Source organism: Ursus arctos, unplaced genomic scaffold (genome assembly GCF_023065955.2).
Source record: "Ursus arctos isolate Adak ecotype North America unplaced genomic scaffold, UrsArc2.0 scaffold_32, whole genome shotgun sequence".
NCBI lineage: Eukaryota > Metazoa > Chordata > Mammalia > Carnivora > Ursidae > Ursus > Ursus arctos.
The window spans coordinates 469,726-484,057 of NW_026623008.1; the positions used below are offsets into that span (position 1 = coordinate 469,726).

The 14,332-nt window shown below is 65.4% G+C and overlaps 1 protein-coding gene across 4 annotated transcripts; it reads right to left on the bottom strand.

Annotated features, from left to right (window-relative positions):
* Positions 1-326: 326 nt before the first annotated feature.
* DVL1 (dishevelled segment polarity protein 1) lies at positions 327-12,026 on the bottom strand. 4 transcript variants are annotated; one of them, XM_026520092.4, is made up of 15 exons: positions 11,767-12,026; positions 7,006-7,075; positions 6,753-6,874; positions 6,404-6,507; positions 6,025-6,163; positions 5,149-5,242; positions 4,999-5,068; positions 4,771-4,910; positions 4,611-4,687; positions 4,470-4,537; positions 4,251-4,328; positions 3,378-3,509; positions 3,137-3,304; positions 2,853-3,059; positions 327-1,640 (listed from the first exon to the last, which is right to left on the bottom strand). In XM_026520092.4, exons 1-15 carry the CDS (start codon positions 11,934-11,936, stop codon positions 1,252-1,254), a joined length of 2,028 nt encoding a protein of 675 aa, XP_026375877.1. In that variant the 5' UTR covers positions 11,937-12,026; the 3' UTR covers positions 327-1,251. The 4 variants fall into 4 exon arrangements, with proteins under 4 accessions (XP_026375877.1, XP_026375876.1, XP_044247368.1 ...); XM_026520091.4 differs by having other exon boundaries at positions 4,176-4,328; XM_044391433.3 differs by having other exon boundaries at positions 4,251-4,415.
* Between the last annotated feature and the right edge of the window lie 2,306 nt (positions 12,027-14,332).

Below are 14,332 nucleotides of genomic sequence, written 5' to 3' on the forward strand. Positions count from 1 at the left end.
TCCATGGCCCAGCCCGAGTGGGTAAAATAGGGTCAGGTGGCCACCAGCACCGTGGACAGAGCCCGGGGGTCAGCACCAAGGCCAGCACCATAGCCAAGACCCCTGGATCCAGGAGCTAGCACCACGGACAGAAGACCAGCCGCCAGGACCCTGCTGGCAGCCAGCACCGGGGACAGAGACCTGGCGCTGACCAGGGACTCAGAAGACAGCACCTGGCCAGTCCTCGGTCAGCTCTCAGCCAGGCCCTGGGGAGGCTGGACAAGCCCCCACACCTCAGCCTTCTAAGGTGCCCCAGCAGAAGAGAAGAGACACAGGCCACACGTCAGTCCCATAAAATTAAATGCTTTTTAGTCTTTAAAATAGCATTTACACAGAAGCAGCTCTATTAACTATCTGGACGGATACTCCGACTTGATACGGTATCTACAGCGCAGACGTGTGCAGGCCAGAAACGCCAGGAAGGAAGCGGCGTGAGTGGGTGGGCAGTCACCCGAGGACAGCACGGAGTAGGCTGGCTACCCCCTCTTCCCCACACCCTGCCCCTGCAGCAGCTGTGTGCATCCGGCCCCTTGCCCCTCAGAGTCACATCCCACCACCACCAGCTAAAACACATTCCCCCTCCCATCTCCCCCTCACCAACCCTCCCACTTTCAGACAGGACCTGTGTCCCTGCATTCAGTCTGAAGCCCGGTGGGGGGGGGGCAGCAGACGTGGCCACCACTTTCCCCAGAGCACACAGGCCAGGCAATAAATAAATAAATTAGATCCCTACCCCGGGCATCCACAGAGGGACCTGGGGGCTCTGATTCCACCTTCAAGAAGGGCCAACCCAGCCCATGCAAGAGTGGTGGGGCCTGTGACTTGGGCCAGAGGGGGCCCAGGCCCAGCAGCCACATCTCAGCTTAGTCTGGGGCCCTGGGCACAGCTCTGTAGGCAAGTGGGGGTCCCTGAGGCACACCCCAAGGGCACAGGGTCTGCATGGACAAGCTACTCCAAATAGGAATGGACGGACTGCCAGATTCAGATCATGGAGGTCTGGGCTGCCTTCAGTCCCTCGCCCAGCCTGCTCCCACTCTCCGTCCAGGCCCAGGCCCCCTGACCTGGCCCCTTGTGTGCATGGAAGCCCAGGCTGGCTTGACCCGGGACAGCCACCAATAAGGCAAGCCCACACAAGCTCCAGAGGCAGTTCCCTCCTGCAGGACCACCAGCTCCCCCACCGTGGGGCCGAGCTTGAAGGCACTCTCTCCTCAGTCACATGATGTCAACGAAAAATTCACAGGGGTTTCCCATGGCCTTCTGGAAGGACTGGCGGCTTCCCGTCAGCTCTGGGGGAACAGCAGCCAGCTCCCGGACGGGCGGCCCCCCAGGCGGCCCCCCCACCACCGAGTACGCCTTTGTTAAGGGATACAATGGGGGAAGCCCCGGGGCAGCAGCCGAGGCCTGGCTGTGTGGGCTGCTGCCCCGGCTGAGCTGACTAGCCGGGCGCTCCCGCCAGCCGCTGCCACCGACCCCACTCGGTGCTGTGTGGTCCGACTCGCTGCCACTGCCCCCGGCTCCAGCCGCCCGGCGCTCCTTCTCACGGCCCAGTGCCCGCCGGCTGCTCCCGCCGGCGCTCCGGGTGGACCCACTGCTTTTGCTTCCTGGAGTCAAGGACAGGGGAGAGGAATGAGATGGTCAGTGTTGGGCCATGTCACTTCCAGGACGACTAGCCATTGCCAGGGCAACCAGGGGCAGAACCTGGTGGTCTCAAGCAGGGTGGGTGTGGGAGGGGGGCAGCCATGCAGACAGGAGAGCAGGGCTGGCGCCACTCAGAGGAGCAAGAGCAGCTGCAGCAGGCCGGGGGGCAGAGGGGAGGCAGGGTGAGCAGTGGCAGGCAGGCAGGGACACTCTGGGGCCAGCTCAGTGCCCCCCATCTCACCCCAATGCCTGATCTTGCAGCTGAGAGCCTGAGGCACGAGTGAGGCCCTGTGTGCCCGGTGCTCCCGTCGGCCATCCTGGGCCCCCCCGCCCCCAAGACCCACCTTCCGTCCAGCCCCAAGGCCCTGGCCAGCTACTCAGCTCAGCCCCCGTCCTGGGCTCCCAGGAAGAGCGGGGAGCCTGAGGAGGCCAGCTGGCTGGGAGCATGCCGAGAGGGACGCCGGGCAGGACCCTGGCTTACCGGCCCGGAGGGTCCACTCCGCTAGTCCTTCAGTCTAAGGCTTGCTCAGCACAAAGCAAGGGATAGCATGAGTTACACAGCAGGCCCGGCCTGGACACCCGTTCCCGCCTAGGGGGCATGCCGCCACCAGCTGGGCCTGTCCAGGGTCCACAGGCACCCAGCAACAGCTTTCCCTGGGGCACCACTACCCTCTGACCTGCTCTCCTCTCTCTCCCATCCCTGTCTGGGTCTACTGGGCTGGCTGCCTGACCTCTGTCCCCTGGCCTCAGGCCACTCCTCCAGCAAGTCCCCTCCTCAGGGACACCCCTCGATCTTCCTGCTCAGCTCTCCACACATCCCAGGGTGGGTCCACAGTTCTGTGCAACCATCCACCTGCGGCTCCCGGCCAGGCTGCAGGTGCTGGGGCAGGTGTCTCCACTGTGTCCCGGGACCTCTCTGCTGTCCTTCCCCATGCCATCTCCTGGCCTTTCACTTCTGCTGCACCTGGAACACGAGCACCCCCAACACACACACGCGCACACCCCAGTCTGCAGGGTTCTCCCCACCCCCCTGACCCACTCACCCCTTCCAGAAGGAGCTCACCCAGGGCCTCGACACAGAGCAGGGAGGAGCGCACAGGGCGGAGGGGGCAGGCACATAGGGCAGAGCCAGGCGGCGGGGACAGCGGGGAGCTGGGAGCCCAGCAGGTTCTCACCTTCACTCTGCTGACTCCCAGCACTGCCGCTGCCGTAGCTGAAGCCAGGGTCCTGGTATGCGGGTGGGAAGCAGGGCGGGGGGCCCGGGTACTGGTAGGGGTAGCCCTGACCCAAGGGCCAGGGGGCGGCCGGATGGGGCAGTGGGGCCAGTGTGTCCTGATCCGAGGCCCCACTGGAGCCGCTGTTGAGGTTCAGGGCTGCGAGAGCTGGCGGGAGGGGAGGGTGGGTGAGGGCAGTGTGGGCGGGCCCTCCGGGGACCCCCGCCCCGCAGCCCCCCACTCACCGCTGCACAGGTCCCCAAAGACGTAGTAGCACTGCTCCGAGAAGGTGATCTTGTTGACCGTGTGCCGGAGGAAGCCGCGCTTCAGCATGCTGCTGGCGTACTTGCGAGCCTCGCGCCTCTCCTTGAAGCCCTCCACGTGCGCGTACAGCCAGTCCACCACGTCGGCGCCTGGCCCGAGGCACGCGTCAGGGCACAGAGCCCGGGGCGACCCCGCCCCCCGCAGCCGCCAGCGGCCGCTCACCGATGACGGCGTTGGCGATGGTGATCTTGAGCCACATGCGGTCACGGATCTCCAGGCCCGAGTCCGGCAGCTGCATGACGCGCACCACAGCGCCCATGTCACTCTTCACCGTCAGGGGAGCCTCCTCCAGCTCTGCAAGGCACGGCCCCCCTCAGCCCTGAGCCGCCGAGGGCAGCGACAGGGCTCGGCTGGGCCGCGGGCCCCGCGGTGGCAGCCCGTCTCAGAGACCAGGCCCTGCGCCGGCTCCGTGGTCACGGAGCCCAGTCTGTGAGGCTATCCGGTGACTGTGGGGTCCGCTCCCTCCACAGGATGGACCCTCGGAGGAGCAGGCAGCAGGGGTGGGTCGGGGGGTTGAATTTTTGCTCCCTACCCCTGCAGATGCTTCATCAGGATCTTGGGCCCAAAGCCAGGTGAGGCCAACCCCACCCTGCAGACCAGAGCCCCACGGGGAGAGGCCTCTTCCCTGCCCCCTCCGCGAGCTCAGGGCTGTTAGTCGTGTTAGCTGCAGGAAAGCCGGGTGGGGGTCACATGCGTGCGCTGCCTCTCCTCTCCAGGAGAGAGGGACCCCAGGGCTGGCCTGGCCCCTCCGGGCATCTTTCAATCCCACCACACAGCCAGCCAGCTGGAAGGAGGGCGTGCGTGAGGGCAGACACCTGTGTCGGTGCTGGGTCAGACACACACGTGTCAGCCGTGTCCGTCCACGTGTGCGCCCTGTGGCGCGGCAGGACTGGGTGGGCACTTCGGCCAGGTCCCTCGCCCTGGTGCCTCAGTTCCCTGCTCTCCTGAGCTGCCACTTACGTGGAGCGCCGGGCACAGAGCTGGTTAGTGAGGAGGAGCTGGTGCGCGTGACGGCGCTGGAGCAGGGGCTCGTACCGTAGCGGGGCAGGGCTCCAGTCAGTGCGGCCGTGTGGGACAGCCAGGCGGCGGGGTCGATGGGCCGCACCGGGTCAGCTGCGTGGCCGCCGCGTGGTAATGGATGAAGGGACAGACGGATGGATGGCAGTGCACGATGGAGCACGGGGGCACAGAGGAAAGGACCTTCAGGCTGGGTGAGTGCCCTCCCCCCCCCCAGCAGCCCTGGGGGTCACTCACCCCTCGGGATGGTGAAGTAGCTCCGGGGGGTCGGGTCCCAGCACTTGGCCACCGTGAGGCTGATGGGCCTGTGGGGTACAGCAGGTCACACAGGGAGGCCCCACGTGGGCCCCCACATGCCGCCCACCTGCCCTGCCTCACCCCGTCTGGGACACGATCTCCCGCAGCACCCGCACGGCGTCATCATTGCTCATGTTCTCGAAGTTGATGTCATTCACCTGGGGGCGAGGGGTTCAGCGCGGTGGGGCGGGGGCGCCGGCCTCCGGGCCCCCCCCCCCGGCATCTCCCCGCAGCCCTGCACCTGCAGCAGCATGTCGCCCGGCTCGATGCGCCCGTCAGCCGCCACGGCCCCGCCCTTCATGATGGAGCCGATGTAGATGCCGCCGTCCCCCCGCTCGTTGCTCTGCCCCACGATGCTGATGCCCAGGAAGTGGTGCCTCTCTGCAGGGGTGAGGTGAGCGGTGCCTGCTAAGGGGCTGCGCCTCACCCAGGGGCCCACGCCCTGTGGGGGACCCCAGTGAGGCCTCACCCATGTTGAGAGTGACGGTGATAATGTTCAGGGACATGGTGGAGTCCGTGATGCTGCTGAAGGAAGAGGCCTGTGGAGGGACGCGAGTGAGGGGACGCAGGCAGGGGCTGTAGAAGGGCAGACCCCGCCCAGCGCCGGGCTGCCACCTACACGGTCCGCCTGCCGCATGCGCTGCTTCCGCCGCCGGCGCTTGTGCTTCCGGATGAGCCGGGAGGAAGTGCTCTGCTCCGTGGAGCTGCTCAGTCTGGGGGGGCATGAAGGTCAGGGCCAGGCCAGGGCTGCACGGCCGACACACACACAAGACAGGGAGTGCACGTGACGGGTGTCGGGCCCGCGCCGCCCAGCCAGGTGCGTTGTGGGAAAGAGAGCGGGGTCGAGTTTGCTCAGGAGGCTCAGCTCCGGGCTGTACACAGCCCTACGCACGACACATGCAAACCCCACAGCTACATCTAGCACGACTCCGGCAAAACGGAGACGCGGACACTGAGTAAGCCAGCACATGCGTGCACACACCCCCACGCATGTACACACATACCTGTTACACACTCACACGAGCGTGCTTGTGCACACCTGTTACACACTCACACACATCTGGATGCACGCATCCACGCACACCTGCAACACCTGTGCGCGCACACCCGCACGCACACCCCTCCAACACCGGTGCACGCACATCCACGCACACCCCTGCAACACCTGTGCGCGCACACCCGCACGCACACCCCTGCAACACCTGTATGCGCACATCCGCACGCACACCCCTGCAACACCTGTATGCGCACACCCACACGCACACCCCTGCAACACCTGTACACGCACACCCGCACGCACACCCCTGCAACACCTGTGCATGCACACCCGCACGCACACCCCTGCAACACCTGTGTGCGCACACCCGCACGCACACCCCTGCAACACCGGTGCACGCACACCCTCACGCACACCCCTGCAACACCGGTGCACGTACACCCGCACGCACACCCCTGCAACACCTGTGCATGCACACCCGCACACACAGCCACGCACCGGCTTGTGTTGTCATCCTCATCCGAATCGATGAAGCTACTGGACTCTAGTTCGCTGCTCAGCACAGTGGAGGCACTGTCGGGGGGCAGCCCCAGGTCTCGCCGCCGGTCCCCCCTTGGGTGCCCGTTGGTCCGGGCAGCTGTGGGGACAGCAAGAGGGGAGCTGGCCGTGGGGTCCCCTGTGTGGCCTCAAGCACCAACTGACCTGGGAGCCGGCCAGGTGACTTTGGGGCTGATGGCGGGCCCCTGGGATCCTGGGCAGACAGGCCTAGGACCTCTACTCTGGGACCAACATTGGTTGGGAGGCAGTAACTGGGAGTAGGCAGGGTCATGGGGTGCACCATGGGGGCCCAGGCACGTCTAAGGTGCGACCTCATTACCCTCTTCGCGGTTCCGGCGTCGGGCTCGCTCCCGCCGATGGCTGACCAGAGACTCCGTGCCAGTCTCATTGTCCATTCCGTCACGGCTGCTGGCTACATTGGGGCTGTGCCCACAAGAGGGGGTGGGCTGGGGCAGGCTGGGCCACCCACACTTCGACAGCCTCCCGGCTCCTTGCCTCCTCTCCCACCCACTCACCTGCCCAGACCCGGCCTCTCTGCCCACCCCTCCTCCACTGACCAATTTCTACTGACCATGGGTCCCTGGTTGGTTGCCCCTTCCCCCGACAGGCCTGGTAGGCAGCAGGCCCCTCAGGACCACCAGGCTTAGCCCCCCACCCACAGTCCTTACTGGAAAGAGGGAGGCCGGGAGTCCCCAATGCCGCCCGTTCTCTCAAGAGGTGGAGGCAACTCTGTGTGACCATCAGTGCTCTGAGATCCTGCATCTGAGTGTGCGCCCTCGGCCAGGACCAGCTGCAGAGGACAGCCATGGCTCAAGGACACCCGCCAACCTGCAGGCCCACCCCCCACCCACCCACATGGGTTCAGCCCAGCCCAGCCCCCACCCTAGCCAAGCACCCTCTGCCAACATCGCACGGACTCACCCAGGAGACCACACGGCCATTGAAGCAGGGCAGCCTGGCGTTATCGTCGGAGATCTCCTCCTTCACCACCCTGTGGGGAGACAGTGCCACGAGACCACCCGCATGAGGGCCGGCTCCCACCAGTGGGCTCTGGAGGGAACACCTCCCCATATTCTTGTCCAGGGTGCATGCCAGCCCAGGGTGTCCAGGCACATGCCCAGATGTCGTCAGTCTGTGTGGATGCCGCTGCCTGGTGCAATCCCTTCCGGGGGACCCTTGTCATCCTCCTGCAGACCCTCCCAGGGCCCAGGTCAGATGGAGGTCCAAACTCCCGGCTCTCGAGCAGCAGAGGATCACCTCCTATAACACCCTATAATGCAAGTATCTACGTTGCTCCGTGTCTGTGCATCCCACAGAGTGGGGACCCATGACAGCAGGGCTCTATCTGGCTTCTTCCCTCCACCCCCCCACGCCCCAAACCTGGCCCCAACCCAGAACAGGGCCTGGTTCACAGCAGGCCTCAATACAGACGTGAGGACACTCAGACCACATGAACACAGACAGGTTAAGATGGGTTGGCATGCAGACCCATAAAAGCACACCGAGGGCAGACCACTGCCCTCCCAGCCAGTCCACCTGGCCAAGGACACAGAAGCAGAACCCACTCTCTGCAACAGCCCAACTCAAGGCCTGAAAGGACAGCCAGGTACAGGGCTGCTGGGCCCACTGAGAAGTCCCAGCTCCAGAGGCCAGCAAGCCCCAGCAGCCATACTGCCCAGCAACCAGCCCCTGGCCTATGTCTTGATGCTGCCCCTAGTCGGGTGGGCATGGGGGTGGGGAAGGTACCCAGGCAGGACACAGAGAGCCAAGGCGACGCTGACTGGGAGAGAAGCTGATGATGCTGTGGTCAGACACAGGTGGGGGATGGGGTCAGCTGTCAGATTCAAGGGCTGAGGAGAGCAGCAGCCAGTACGGTTCCCAGGGGCAGCTGGGGAGGGGCCATGGGGCAGGGAAGGCAGTGGCTATGGCCCAGACGCACCCCACACTGTGGCCTCCTTGAGGCCCAGGGATCAGGGCAGGCAGGGCCAGGCCTGCAGCAGGAGGCTCCACGACGCCCTACCCGGCTGGAGCCCAGCCCTGCCCAACACAGCGGGATTTCCACACCCGGGACTTGGGCCCAGTAGAAAAACAGGAGCCAGGACAACAGGCAGGAAGCAGCCTTGTGACCTGTTGAGCCCGGACGCCTTGACTCTGCCTGTCCTGGGCAGCAACAGGTGGCAGGAGGCCTCCACAGGGCAAGTACCCCACACACCCCCAGGGGAGCGAGGCCCAGGTCCACCACCCACCATCCAGGCCTCAGAAGAGAGAAGAGACGGCCAGGGCAGGAGGGGGCACCCTGCCAGGACCCCACAGCAGCCCCTCAGACACATGCCAGCCACACAGGTAGCAGTGAGGTGGACACCCAACAGGAAGAGAAGACCCCATGTCTACTGCCCCAACTTATGCAGGCGCCACAGCCCTACAGAACTGAGCTTCCCAGGCAGGCTAGGACCCAGCCCAGGACTCAGCTGAAGTCATGCAAGAGGGGGCCACCACAGGAAGACCTGAAGTGGCCTAGCACCACCAGGGGCTCTGCCAGCCACAGCCGACAGACACCCGTGCAGCAAGTCCTCCTGGGGGCCCGGCAGGCTGAGAGCACGGTCTGTGAGTGACAGCAGCAACCAAGGCTGAGCAGGCACCTGGTTCCTGTTTCACAGCCCAGGTGGCCCAGCCTTCCCTGCCATTCCCAAGCCCCCGCCCTTTCTGACTCACCCCCAGGCAGGCAGATGAGCTCCCCAGCCCTCACACCACAGGGCCTGCCTGGTTTCCCCAGGGGCGGACTGTCCACTGGCCAGGGCCTCCAGATGACCAATCACCCAGGGCTGCCCGAGCCTCTGCGCCCCCTACCCCTGCACAAATGAGCCCCCAGGGCCCAGAGTCCCTGCTCCCTTCCCCAACCCCCCACCCCAGCCTGAGGAGCCCAAGTCCCCCAACCCAGCACAACAGGACATCCTGCCTTCCACCTCAGGCCTGGAGCAATGGGGGGGGCACCACAGGCCCCCGCCCAGCTAGGTCAAGACAGCCGGGAGGTGGGAGTGGGGGTGTCAGAGCCTCTAGGACAAGGGTGCAGGTGCTTTCCTCGGGATGCACGATGCCGCCCACCTCTGGCCAGCCTCCCAAACTCCGGGAGCTCCAGGCAGAGACAGGGCAGGGGAGGCCTCAGTGGAGCCAGGGGAAATGCCTCCAAACAGTTCTGGGGCTCCCTGCTGGGCCAGGCCTCACCGGGTAGAAGAGCGACCTCCCAGGCAGTCTCCACCGACCCTTAGGGGTGGACATCCAGGGGCACCCCCACTGGCATCGTGCCCCCAACCTCAGAATTCCTGGCGAGATCCCGGTTAACCTCAAACTTGTGGCTGTCCGGCCCGCCCGCCGCCCCCGGAGACTCGCCCTGGCAAGGAATCTGCTCGGAGCAGGGCCCTTGGAGCCAAGCACAGCCAGAGGGGGAGCCACAGGGGGATCCCCAGGGCTCCCAGAGGCCACAGCATGCCACAGGCCAACCCTTGCCAGTGGGTCCCCAGAGGCACAGGGTCCCCCCGCTAGACCTCCCCACCACAGAGCAGGAAGGTGGCAGAACAAGCTCATACATGGCAGGGGAGATCTCAAAGAGACCCCCCCAACCCCGGGGCCTCCACAAGTGAGGAATCCTCAGCTCCCACCATTCCTACAGCTGCCCCTCCCCCCCACCCCCGCCTCATGACCCTAGAGCTCCCCCAGGCTGAAGCTCTGCAGGCTCCAGGGCAAGGGGTTCCCAGTCCCTTACACCCTGCCATAAACTCCGAAGGCACCTGTCTGGACTCTCCCGACACCACTGGGTGCACTGACCCCAGATGGACCGGCTGCAGAGGGCAGAGTGGGCACTTACCCAGACAGGCTAGGTCAGGCCCAGCCCCCACCCCCTGCCCTGCAGCCCTCACACGGCCCACAGGCAGGTGGCTTCCGAGACCGGAGCTCCTGGCCCAGAGATGGAGGGACCAGGGCCACCGGCAGGCAGATGACCTAAGTGCCAAGTCTAGCCAGGCCTGGATCAGCAAGGCAGCCCTGGTAGCAAGGGACTCCAACCTCTGCCTCAGTCTAAAAGCTGGGCCCAGACTCCTCCCTGCACCACCACTCACCAAGCCAGGGCTTGATGCCTCTGGGCCAGCCTGCCACAGGCCCAGGGACCTTCCCTAGAACTTTGCTGTGACCTGCATGGGAAAAGTGGGAGGTAGTCACAGGAACCCCCCCCACCTATTTGGCCAAAGATTGGAGTGGGACCCAGCCCAGAGCAGGTGGCCGTGGCCACAGCCCAGACTCCCCTTGCCCTTACTAGGTGGCCAGCTATGGCCAGGAACAGAGGCTCGGGGAGTCAAGGCCTGGCCCACAGTGGGATGGCAGGTTGGGGCAGGAGGCCCAGGCTCACCAGGGTAGTCTTCACAGTCCCTGATCTGAGGCTACCCTCTCATGCCCAGCCCACCCAGGGTTTCTGAGAACACACGCTCCCTCTCTGCCTCTCCCTAGTGGTGGTGGAGAACAAGAAAGTCTAATTGTCCAAACTTCCCTCAGGCCCCCCAGAGAACTGCTGAATGGCCCCAGCTTGACCTGACCTGGGGCTGCCCAGGGTCCATGCAAGCCAGAGAATCCAGGAAATGGCCTCAATGTCAAAGTCCTAAGACACAGTCACACACAAGGACACAGGCTGCCTGAGGGCGGCCAGGCACACCTGCTCAGCCCACGAGGCCTCTGAGTACTCCACCCCCCCCCCCAGCACTGCTGAGCTGGGGACTCAAGTTACCCATGGCTGTGCTGGGTCAGGCCTCGGACAGAGCTTCAAGCGAACAGCCAGCCTCCGGCTCACTGTCCCAGAGGCCCTGCCCAGTGCAAACGGGAAGTCCCCTCAGCCAAGACAGCCACCACTAAGGCTGGACATGGGGACACTGACCCAGAGGCTGCCGGAGTGAGCAGATGGCCCAGGCTGCTCCCAGGAACCCAAGTACTATGTGGCCCAACAAAAACAGAGGCCCAACAGACAACAACCCTCAGGCAGGGGCGGGTGCAGGGACGACCCGTGGTCCCCGGTGATCCCTGATCTCTGCCCTATCCCCAGGACCCTGGAGGAGGGATCCAGAGAGAGGCAGTCTTGAGCCTCTGGAAACTTCTGCAGACTCCAACAGACAAATCTGTGCCCATTGCGGATCACCTCATTTCCTTCACGCTAACTACAATGGACCCACTGGGCAGCAAGGACCCTGCCCTCATCCCTTCCCTTCCCCCGGACACTCCTCTGACCCCAGCCCCCATGAATCACAAGCCCTCCAGGTCAAGCCCTATAAGCACCTGCCTGTCCGCCACAGAAGAGGGGCAGTGGGATCCTGAATCTGACAAGTGCCAAGGCGGGACTTCAGCTCACCCTGGGCCACGGACCTTGACCACCCGCCAGTCAGACAGACTCAGCCACACAGGCCCAGAGTGGGTGCAGAAATGAGAGCCCTCGCCTCCCCCACCGTCCAGCGCTCTCAGACTCCTGAGCAGGCAGCCAGGGCCTCATGCGTCCCCAGCTCAGGGCACAGCCAGGTTGGACGCGCAGCACCCCCGGGGAGCAGAGGCACTGTCCGGGTCACAGTCCCAAGATTCCCCAAGGCCCTGGCCGGGCGCGGACAGGTGCAGACACCCGTCCTCGCGCACAGGCCCCCACGGCCCACTGACCCGAAGTCCTGGTCCATGGACTTGAAGAAGAATTTGTAAGCGTGCACGGGCCGGTTGCTGAGCACATTCTTGAAGTCGGCCAGCGTGACGCGCTCGGGCGCCACGGGCAGCTTGACCAGGTACGGCGTCTCCTCTTCATCCATGTGATAGATGATCTTGGTCTCCGCCATGGCGCGGCGGTGGCGCGGGGCCCGAGCGGCGCTCCCGGCCCGGCCCGGGGCTCGGACTCCCGCGCCTCTCCGCTGTCTGCCCGCGCCCCGCCCGGCCGCCCGCCCGCCGCTCCCGGCCCGGCCGCTACCAGGCCCCCGGCGCCCCGCCCGGCCGCCCCGGCCCCACCCGCCCCGCCGGCCCCCGCTCCGCTCGCGTCCCGGCTGCTGCCCCGCGGCCGGCGGCCGCCCATCCGCCGCGGCCCGGGGTCGCAGGCAGGGAGGGCGTGCGAGGCCCAGCCGCGTCCGTGCGCCCCGCCGCCGCCGCCGCCGCCGCCGCCCCCTCGGGCCGCGCAGTTAAAGGGACCGCCGGCCCCGGGCTGAGCGCGCCCGCCGGGGGGCGCCCGAGAGCGGGCGGGGCCTGACGTCACCGGGCCGCTCGCGGCGCGGCGCGGGGCGGGGCTGCGCACGCGCGGAAGGGCTGGAGGGCGGGGTGCGCGCGTGGGCGGCGGGGCTGAGGTGTCGGTCCCCGCGCGGAGCTCCCACAGCTCTCCCGGGCCTCGCCCCCGACCATCCTCTCGGGCCCCGGGTCCCCGGCCCGGCACGCGGGGACGCCCACAATGTGCTCGGGCCGCAACCCCTGCTGGGCCGAGGGCTCCGGAAGCAACCCTGCTGTCAGAAGGGAGACCCCGCCCCAGGCAACGCCAGGTCCCCAGCCGGGGCCCCCAGGGGTCGACTGCAGAACCCAGAAGTATGGCTGGACCGGGGTTCCGGTTCTCCGCCCCTTCGCGAGGGCTCCGGGGTCCGTGGGTGCTCAAAGTCGGGGGGCGCCCTGGTCTGATAGGCGGGCAGCAAGGGGGCAGCAGGGGAAGCTGAGGATACTTCTGTCCCGGCCGGGAGCCAAAGACAACTCGGTCTCTGCGCCCCGGCGCCCACTGCGTGCTCGCGCGCCCTCTGCCGGGCCCCACGGAGGCTCCGAGAGACACGGGCCAAGTGCATGCGGGTGCTCGCGTGGAGGCGGGAGTGCGAGTGTGAACATGTCTATGTGCGGCTGAAGGCAGCAGCGGAGGTCGGCCTCGGCAACGGTGCGCACGCATGTGTGCACAGAAGTGCCTGGGCAAGGTGAAGATTACCCCCCACCCACCCACCCCCGCCACCGCCTCTGTCGATCCAAGGGAGACCCAGAGCAGCAGCCCTCGGGCTGTGGAGGCTCCAGCCGCACTCTGCTCCCACCGGAGGTAGAGGGTCTCCCCCATCCCAGGAGGAAGTCTTGAGGCCAGTAGAGGGAATCCCACATTGGTGAGAGCGAAGAACAGGAGAGACCCTAGGATAGGACCCAAGAGTGATGATGTTGGGGGGTAGATGATGCCCCTTGCAGCCTGTCCCCAGCACTCCCTTTGAAGCTGGCTGGAGCCTGGAGCTGTCCCAACTGCCTAGTCATGACCATCCTTGGGCAGTGGCTCAGCACAGGAAAAAGCCCATCAGTCCGCCACTGACTGGAGGAGCCAGACTTTGATGGAAAGCCCCTGAGCCCAGGCTAGGGACCATCCCCAGGTCAGCCTAGGCCAAGGGTGCTGACCTCCATCCCCCTAGGCTCTGGTGGGGAGAGTGGGCAGGGCTCTGGTAATCTGAGGAAGCCAGGTAGTATGGCCTTGGAGGAAGGATTGCCATGGCTCTGTGCTGGGTGTCTACGGGAGGGACACGGTCCCCACCCTGAGAGCTCCCATGTCCAGCATCCCCCAGACCAGACATGAATGACTGCTGATCTCACAGATGCAGGGTCTGATGCCCCATCTGCGCTTCCCCCCCCCCCGCCCCCGCCCCCTCAAGCCTCTCTTTCTTACCTGGCTGCCCAAGTCATATGAGAGAACCTGGTAGCCAGAGGCTAGAGACCAGTACCAGAGCTGACTCTGATGTGGTCAGACTGGTACACTGCAAGGAGGAGTGAGTTTGTGGTCAGAGCAGGGCAGCTACTGCGGGGCGAGGGGTCACTAAGCTGGAAGGGAGGCACATTTTCAAGCAAGCCACAGCTCCCCGGCCCAGCTTCCCTCCCTGCCTTTGCCACTGTGCGATCCTTGCAGGTGTGTGGTGAGAAGACAGCCACTCTGAGGTGCTGTCTGAGTATTTTACGGCTGACAAGCCTGCTCATGTCCAGAGTCCGGACATTCAGATACGAGCCTGAGCCTAGGATGCCCACCACAACGTCCTGCCTTGTGTCTCCTGTGCTATCTTTTAAGATGACCACTCAGAATTGAGCCTACAAAAAATTAGTGACCACCACCCCAACCACCGTATAAGTAATAGGTGTATGCTACCCTGCTGTCTGTCTCCTGATCTGGAATGGAGGACCGCCCTTCCGAAGCCTTGCTCACCGCCCCTGTTCTGGGATCTATAAGTAACGAATCTGACTTTACATCCCC

Bases quoted from the DNA above. Each gene is read 5' to 3' on its own strand.
- DVL1 (XM_044391433.3), bottom strand. From the start codon at position 11,936: ATGGCGGAGACCAAGATCATCTATCACATGGATGAAGAGGAGACGCCG. The intron at 4,911-4,998 runs GTGAGGCCTCAC...TCACCCCTGCAG, and splicing joins CACCGTCACTCTCAACATGG to AGAGGCACCACTTCCTGGGC. The intron at 3,060-3,136 runs GTGAGTGGGGGG...CCCTCCCGCCAG, and splicing joins CTTTGGGGACCTGTGCAGCG to CTCTCGCAGCCCTGAACCTC.